The sequence below is a fragment of the Poecilia latipinna genome, unplaced genomic scaffold (assembly GCF_001443285.1).
Source record: "Poecilia latipinna isolate Pla-1442-1.1 unplaced genomic scaffold, P_latipinna-1.0 Scaffold3049, whole genome shotgun sequence".
Lineage (NCBI taxonomy): Eukaryota > Metazoa > Chordata > Actinopteri > Cyprinodontiformes > Poeciliidae > Poecilia > Poecilia latipinna.
The window spans coordinates 29,179-38,203 of record NW_015115665.1 but is presented as its reverse complement, the minus strand read 5'-3'; the positions used below and the strand labels follow the sequence as shown (position 1 = coordinate 38,203).

Sequence of the window (9,025 nt, the reverse complement as noted above, 5' to 3'; positions counted from 1 at the left end):
ATAACATAAAGTTACCTAATTTTTAAAGTGCAATCAGTAATACTTTTATAACAAATTTATGTCAGAGAGAACTCTGCTGTGACACACTGACCTGAATGAATCACAACTTCATCTCTAGGTTTTGTTTTGTTAATTGATTTGTTCTAGTGCAGCTGTGGCCATGGATGGCAAAGAAAATAATCGCCTTTTTGCCCTTCAGCGTTTTGCATAAGCAAAATTTACAGATGTAAACAATAAGATTTTATCCATTGCAACGTGTCTGCCACTCATAAAAGCAGTCCTATTTTTTCTAAAATAGTGTTTTATGCCAAAAGGGCAAAGATTGGCTCTCATTAAATTAATTCTGAAATGCCCTGTACTTCATTAAAAAAAATTAATAAAAAATAAAACAGAGGATCAGTGAAGAAACTGTGACCATCTTTATTCTCTGAGGAATAATGAAGCACAAAACGCACTACAAAAGCACTCAGTTACAACTAATCAACACTGAGCACTCTGATAGTCACACCGATAGTTTCATCTGTTACTTAGCAACAAATTAGCAGGCCCTCTGCAAGTTCCCCTTTTTGCTTGGATCAACAGGTAAAGAAGCAGCAGAGCAAGGTAATTATTACAAGCACTCACTGCCGTGGTCTCTGATGGAGAAGTTGGAGCTGGGAAGAGCGAGACTGAAAGTGAAGCTAGCTGCTTGATCGTCTTTGTCCGAGGCTCCCAAGTTACCGATCACCTAAAAACAGGAAACAAGTAACACACAGACTGTAGCAAATTATGTCATACAAAACACCAGATAGAGAAGATAAAATTGAGTTAAATGCAAATGCCTGTTATCTAAAAGTAACCAAACGGTATTTAGAATGTTCTCCTCTCACCGTGTTTCTGACGTCGTTCTCACACACAAAGATATCATTGGCAATCAGTTCAGGTGGATTGTCATTGACGTCCAGAACTGTTACAAAAACGTCAGCAAATGACGCCAGGCCTACAGAGGAGAGACATTTCATGAATATCTGGGTGTTTTTGTGGTTTTATGTCAGCAGTTTTTCCATAAGCTGCGTTTCTGTAAATGAACCAGAAAATTCTTGCTTAGTTTTCTTCTGCTTTTGCCTTTCCTGTAATTTCTATTATTTTCTCAACAGTGGCTTTCAGGAGAGTCAGCGCACTGAGTAAACTCAGCTTCTTACTGACATGATGCCTCAACCTGTCGCCACATTTTACTCCTCAAAAGTAAAGTGAGACTCTGCATTTGCTTAGCCACTTTGCTTTACTACCCTAGCATAGTGGGTAATTGTAGAGTGAAAAGGGATTTAACACAAGTTAGAACAATGCATCAACTTCAAGCAAAGTTTTATCAATAAAACACAAATGCAGATGAAGGCGAGATGTTTGTTAAACCACTGATGTAGAAACACTTTGGCCTTTTAACTACAATAAAAGAAAACAACACACAGCAACAATATTGACTTAATGCAGTTCTGATGTTATGTGCTCTACCATTTTGGCTTCATGTCTTGGTTTCAGTGATACTGTTACATGGGCTTGTGTGGTTTGTTACACTAGTTTCCATAGTAAGCAGACAACGGAAACAGACACTGTCCAGAAACATTGCCTGTTAAAGCGACCTGTTCTGCACTGCCCTGGGCCCTGTTGAGAGGGACATCTGCAGGATAAAGTACTATAGACACAACACGGTCCAACACTGGAGGATAGAAAAATGAGACTGCTTGACACAAACACAAGACACACTTGTGCCTTATGGTTGTTGTTACACTGGTGTGACGCAACATTTCACTGCAAAACACAAAATCGTACAGAGTTTTGTTTTAGCTTCTCACGTAAATACCTTTTTACAGTTCCACGTAAATACCTTTTTACAGTCACTTGTAAAACTAATTTACAAGTGACTTTTCAGCAAGTTATAGGAGCTTGTTTTAAGTCAGCAATTCCTTAACAATGATCAAAAGTGCTTCTACTGGCAGATTATTTCACTTATATCAAGTTTTCTCATAAGTGAAATAACCTGCCAATAGACATGTACGTTTTCATACACATTGAGGAATTATTGATTTAAAAGAAGCTCCTACGTCTTGCTGACGAGTTACTTACGAGTCAGTTTTGTCTTAATTCAACTGAACCCGCAGTGAATGGCTCGCAGGAGCTGTACATTGCGACTTCTCCTTTCATGAAAGCTTGGTTGAAAACTCATATGTTGTCTGTGGTTCTTTTTATGTAGGTTGAGAAAATACCTATCATATTTGCACAGAGAGTAGAACAGAGCTATTTGGTAAGATTTGGCATTTCTGCAGTGTAGGTGTTTGTGTTAAATACCTACACTGGGTTAGGGTAGTCTAAAGCCATTGCCAGTCTAGAGCAATTTCCTCCTGCATACTCCAGACCTTAGCGTAGCGTACCGAAGCGCAGTGAGCCATACTGAATTGCTCTGTAGAGCCAATAGTGGCCGCTGCTGAGTGATTGAGTAGTCTGTTCAGAACAAGGCAGAACTTATGGGCAACACTTTAAGTCTGTAACCATTCTAGTACTTTCATACAGAAGTCTGTTTCATTAAGGAAACATCTGCTGCATGTTGCATCTGCAATCTACAAAATTAAGGTCAAAAATGTGCTAGGCAGCCTAAGAATGTCTAAGTAGACACGGTCATACTGTCCACACTGGTTCATGACAGGGAGGTTTAACTCTAAAAATGTCACAAATTGTGGATTGTTTGACGTGAGGTAGAGACACAGTGAACTCAGATTATTGTGAAAATGGTGATTTTAATGGTGACAACTAAGAGTACAGAAATACTCTTAGTTGTATTCACCATTTTCACCTGTGCTGCATCCTTCACCTGCAGCACAGGTGAAGGATGAGGCTAAGAACTCACAAACTGGTAGCACTGGAGGAACGCAGAGACATGACACATGACTGCAAAGACAAATGACATAAGACAAGGATCGAACAGAGAGCAGGGGACACAAGTGAAGTTAAATACATAGGGAGATAATCAGGGAAAACAAAGGACAGCTGAAAACAATAAAGGGGTAGCCGTGACAACAGAGAGACTCAGTTAACTGAAAAAATACACACAAAATCCAAATCCTCACAAAAAAATCAACACACTGCAACTTTTATTCAGTTAAAAGCAGCTAGAATAGCATCAAGTGTCAGTGATGATGTGGTTTCCTTGAACATACATGAAACCCGATGGAAGTACAATACAAATAGGTCCAATCAAAGACCGCTGTGCTCTCAGACTCTTAGGAGAAACAATTAAATTTAAAATCATACACTCATATTTTCTTTTGCTGTTTGCAAACTATTTAAAATTCCTGCAGTGGAAGCTATGGAGGATTACATTATTGAACACTCAGCTAAAAAATTAATTGTCACTTAGAAAACCTCTAAATTTCCACCGAGATCCCAAATCTATTTGAATTTTTCTGCTTATAAATATTAGATTTTGTGTTTTAGGCTCAGAGTCCTGATCAGAGCTCTTGATTATTATTTTTTTAGCAGACGGGTCTGGCAGTGACTAGCTGTGATTATAATTAGTTATGAGCAATTTGCGTCTGTGACGGATCTGATTAAGGTCAAGTGACTGAAAAGTTTTCTATTTACGCGCTCCGTGTTTGACAGGTATTGTTTTTTATTAAAGTGTCTCTTATGATGCATTTACAACTTCTTTTGCTTTGCTCCTCTGCTGATAGTTCTCTTTGCTGTCTCTGTTTTTAAAAATATCTCCAGCACAAGAACATGTTTTATATATGGAGGACCTAGTCAAAGCTCGGGGGACCGTTGTGCTCCCTAAACGTTGTGACAAGCAGCTAAAATAGATCTCTGGATTTCATTCATTTGCTTGTCTAAAAATACAGAAAGCTGTGTGTGAACAAAAAGACTTGCTAATGTGATTTTCCTGCTTAGTCTCCAATTCCAGAGTGGTGGAAGCAGGTGTTACAGGAACATGTTAAATCTGTGATAAAATCCCTGTTAATGTGTCACAACCTGACCGAAACAAAAATACCGTCCGTTTTAACACTTTCAAATTTCCATTGTTTAAAAAAATGCACACATGTTCCCATCTTTATTTTGTGAGGACGTGTTGGTTCAGTGTTGATGTGTGACGTACCGCCATTCTCCTCTTGCGCCTTAACTTTAAACATGTGTTGCTCCTCCGCCTCTCTGTCCAGCCTCCTCAGAACAGACAGCTGACCCAAGGTCGAGTCGATCCTAAAGGGTAAGCCCGTTTCCAGGATGGAGTACCTGAAAACAATGAGAGCTAGTGATGAGCAGGACGAGTGGCTGCACAGCTGGACTCAGCTGTAAGGGGAACCGTACTCTATGCGCTTCCTGACTCCATCTGGGTCTCTGGCTTGGATTCTCCCCAATATTGTTTTTTCCATCTGCTCCTCTGGAACGCTGAAGTTGTAGATGGAGTGAGTGAAAATTGGTGGCTCGTCCACATCCGTCACTTTGATGGTCACCTGCAGCATATTACAGAAGAGAAACGCTTTGATTTGGACATGATCTGAATACTCTACTTCACTTTCACCTCTGCTGCCCTCTTAGGTTCACAGTCAATTTATTTGATGATTGTACATTCTGGATTCCTTCAAAACATCCCAGTTCAAACCTTCCTAAACTTAAACATCTTGATTTTATGGGATTATTTGTGACCCTATCTCCGGCGCTCACACATTAAACACATTACACTTTCATTTGGGTTAAGTTTGATTTTCCTTTTCTCATAATAAAAATGTCCCAAAATTTGTTTTTTTGGCATTTAAACTTGGTCCTGTTTAATAATCAGAAAAAGAAGTGAAACTTCCCATTTTTGCTTTTGAATGAGGGCGCATTCGATCCTCATTCGATCACAATCACTGTAAAAAAAAATTGTTTCTTTATAACATTCTGACTTTATATCTTTTACATAATTGGATTTGAAAAACAAGAGTGGAAATTCAAGCAGGTTTTGACACTCAATATAATTTTTATTTTCCATAATGATGCAGTAATGTATTGTGCGAAAATCTTCGTTTGAAAGCTAATAGTTTTGTCTGAAAATGAGAGGAAATTTAGTTTTGATTTAAGACTTTTGCACAGAAATGTATGCATCTAACTCTGTTTTCTGGGGTGTTTCTAAAACATTTCCTATTTTAGAAATGTGTCTTCATTTCTAAAACAGGGTGTTTGTGTTTTTTGTTGAACATTAACAAAATACAGAATGAAAGTTAGTGAGATCCAATCTCTAAATCAGAAAAGTAGAACTTTCAATTTACTTTCAGCTCTGCTTACGCTAGCCGATGAGGGACTTACTTGTGCCGTTGTATTTGCGACGTTGAGGTTTTCTGCTGGAGAAAATTGTAGCCGTTCATCCACCCTGACAGTGAAGGTGTAGTTATTCCGCGACTCGTAGTCTAAAGCCTGCAGAGAGGAGAGGAGGTGAGTGAGCCGCTGCTATTTTAAACCTTCTGACATCATGTCATTTGCACATTTGAAGTCAATCTGTTCTAACGCTGGATTCATCCTCCAGAGAGCATGTGAAGACATGAGCGTTCTTGTTTTTGCTGAGCAGGAGCACATTTGCACCTCCATTTATTTGAACGGGAACGGCTGAGAACTTCAGGTGTGAAAAGGATGCAAACGTAAAACAACCCAGGAGACTCGATCATTTACAAAACGTCAGCTAAAACTTTTTCAAATAGTCTGGTGGATTCTTCATTTATGAGACAATGTTCTCAGCAGAGATCTAACATAGGATTTGAAACAAACACTGACATCATTCCAGGATGTTGGGTCACATTTTTGGAGTTTTACTTTACAGTTGAAAAGTTGCTTCACACTTAAATATTAAAAGTATATATAATACTTTTAGGGTTAGGGTTAAATCTGTAAACTTAGTGGCCAAACAGATGTTTCATAAATGTCATTAGATTAATATGTTAGATGACTTAACGATCCATGTCTAGACACCTGCAGAGTTAGCCTTCTACTGACAGAGAAAAATTAAATATTTGTTTTGCATAAAAATTTAGAGCAGTCTAGGCCTTTCAGTTGTTGAACACCACTCAGATAGCGATGATATCAGCCTGGCCACACCCATGAAAACTTTCCAGTTCTACCACCGAGTCGTACTTAATATCCTATTGGCTGACACCTAAGTCAGCCAATCAAAGAGCTGTGTTTATTTTTCTTGGTTTTGATTGGGTGTTTCCGCAAAAATGGAAATAAGGAAGACTGCAGTTAGCTTCTGCAGTAGTGCCAACATGGTTTCCACTGAGTGTATTGATTCATATTAAGGTATGTTATCTATTAATTTATTAAAATAGATATTTTTACAGAGATATTTCAGCCATTCACAGGAAAATGTGGTGCCTAAACCCCTGAAAGTATGAGAGGCTCAATGTGTGCAGACACTGTTACAGTCAGTGATGCTAGCTATGCTAACGGTGCTATTCACAAATAAAAGCTGCTCAGTCATTTGGTCAATTCACTAAATACAATCGCAATGTAAATGATATGTCAAAAGATCACTGTGACTTAAACATTTGAGTATTAAAGTTAATAAAAGTGAGGATGTGAGGAAAACTGTAGCAGTATAACTGAGTTAGCGTATACAACACAGGGAAATAAAATATATTTGTGAATGTAAAACCATTCTAGAACAAAATATGTCAGTAACAGCAGATTAAGTAAATTCAGATTAAAAGACAGGTTGAGCATCTCTATTCTTTGTGAACTTTTTTTAAGGTTAGACTTTTATTGCTTTGTTTTTTTCAACATGACGTTTCAAAATTAATTTGTTTCATTATAGCATCAACTTTGAATCTTTCCAAGGTTGTTAAAGATGCAGCTTGACTTCAAGCTTTGGTACTACACACACTTTCTCACTTCCTAAAATGTTAAATTCCCACCTCAATAGTGACAGCAACTTATTTTTCACACTTGAAACATCAGAATAATTTTCTTTTTAAATATGTCACTGTTTCCCCACAAGAATTTTTTTAAAGGTTTTGTTAGCTCTAGTGGCTTTTATTTGAAAGTAGTTCGACAGGAAAGAGGGCAATGAGAGAGGGGGAAGACATGCGGCAAATGTCACCAGGCTGGGAATCAAACCTGCGACCACCAGCACGAGGACCAAGGTCTCAATATGTGGGTTGTGCTTTGCCCCTGCGCCACCACAGCACCCTAAGAAGAATTTTTTTGAACGTAAAAGATAAAAACCAACATGTTCCTCCTTTGTGATCGTATACCTAATCAAAGAAGTTTTGCTTTACGCTGATTTTTATTTATCTTGAACAAGCGAAGCCATTCTTATCCTGTTTGTTATTTTCTTTCTACTGCATTACAACAGCAAATTTTCATCTGCAGAAAGGACAAAACAGATAGATGGGAATATTCTAACACGATTATCCACAGTCATAATGCTGCTCAGTCGCAGGCTATATAAAGGCATTAGCAAACACCTTAGCAGCAATGAAACCTTGACGGCGGCGGCGTGGACGATAGCTGGGTTTATTTTGTGAATACAGACGGTGAGGAAGATGAAGAGTGGCTACAGAGCTGAGGGGCGAGTGAACAGATCAGAGTCCAATTTGGTTCTAGGCCAGCATGGGAGCCAGTTATTACCCTGCTTATTTTACAATAGTGCATCTTCAACTCTCTGAAGCCCTAAATACTTTATCTTGACAAGTAAACCTTCAGAAATTCCTGCAGGGATAAATATCTTCTCCAACCAGAAGAACGCAGCTCAAACACTGTGTTGTGTATTACTACAAAAAAATGTATTGTGTTAATTCCAGGTTTGCATTTTACGCTGTCGTTATTTGGCAGTAGATGTAAGGAAGCATGATCAAAAAAAAAAAAAAACACAATAAGGATGTCAGTGTATTGGTGTATGAGAATTTACGAAAATCTTGTCAGAGCTCACTGCTATCATCCTACTACTCGACTCGTTCATGTTTGTAATGTTCTGTGATAGCGGAATGTATTTTTACTCTCGGGTTTTAATGTTCCTGCAAGAGTTTTCCATCAGTTCCTGGGCCTCCAACATTTCAGCACCCAAGTGTTACAAATTTTCTGCGGTTTTCACTTATTTCATGGATTAAGTTTAGAAGAAACTCATCCATGTTTTGGATGTGCAGCTGGAGGAGACAATTCATGTGCAACACACAGGCAGAGCTGTTTTCTGTTTTTTTCTCTTGGACATGTTTAAATCCATCTTGCTTGCATTTTGTTGCAACAGACAATATATTTCAAGATCTTCGCCTTAAATACTTCAGTGTATCATCAGCTGTGTACGTATGTCACATTATACTAAGAAGTTACATTTCAGAATTTCAGATTTGAGCCAGTTCGAATGTGGTGATCTGAATGGGTCAGATTTCTACAGAAGCTGAGAGCAGATATATATTTTTTGCCGATAGTTTTCTTGAGGTAATTTCTCAATGGGTTTCATTGCTAAAACTACAGGCAGACTTTAAACTTAAAACAGTGCAGAAAATCAAAGTCATCGTTCATGACTTCTTCTGTTTGCTGACTGGCAAGTTTGAAATTCAACAAGAGATATCCACTTCAATGGGTGAAAGCCAATGGTCAGGCTAATCCAGAACATTTTCAAACTAAAATTCCTCCCTAACCAAGAATCTGAATGAATTGAACCATAAAGATTTAAAATATCTTACACCACATAACTGTGAATTAAAAACAAGACTGCTTTGAGACATTATCTCATCAGTTTCTCCCCTCCAAGTCTCTTACCTGTTTGAGCACCAGTATGCAGTTGTTATCCTTACTGGGTTTGGTGCTGAATACATTCCCATTGCCACTTGGAATAGAAAAGATGGGCTGCTTGTTCTCATCCTCGTCTAAGTCTATTAACTCCAGGATGCCAATCTTCTCATTAACTTTAAGGTTTTCTGGGACACTTATTTCATATTTTCCTTATGACAGAAAACAAACACAAAAATAACACATTATATATATATATATATATATATATATATATATATATATATATATATATATATAT

At 38.0% G+C, this 9,025-nt stretch overlaps 1 protein-coding gene across 1 annotated transcript in view; it reads right to left on the bottom strand.

The window, feature by feature from the left end:
- Positions 1-9,025, bottom strand: part of cdh5 (cadherin 5) — a 39,683-nt gene that overhangs the window by 15,628 nt on the left and 15,030 nt on the right. The window contains exons 5-10 of the mRNA XM_015022574.1: positions 8,755-8,936; positions 5,311-5,418; positions 4,333-4,478; positions 4,124-4,257; positions 870-979; positions 625-727 (exon numbers count right to left, since the gene is read on the bottom strand). Coding sequence (XP_014878060.1) covers positions 625-727; positions 870-979; positions 4,124-4,257; positions 4,333-4,478; positions 5,311-5,418; positions 8,755-8,936 — 783 coding nt within the window. The remainder of the gene's footprint in view (positions 1-624; positions 728-869; positions 980-4,123; positions 4,258-4,332; positions 4,479-5,310; positions 5,419-8,754; positions 8,937-9,025) is intronic.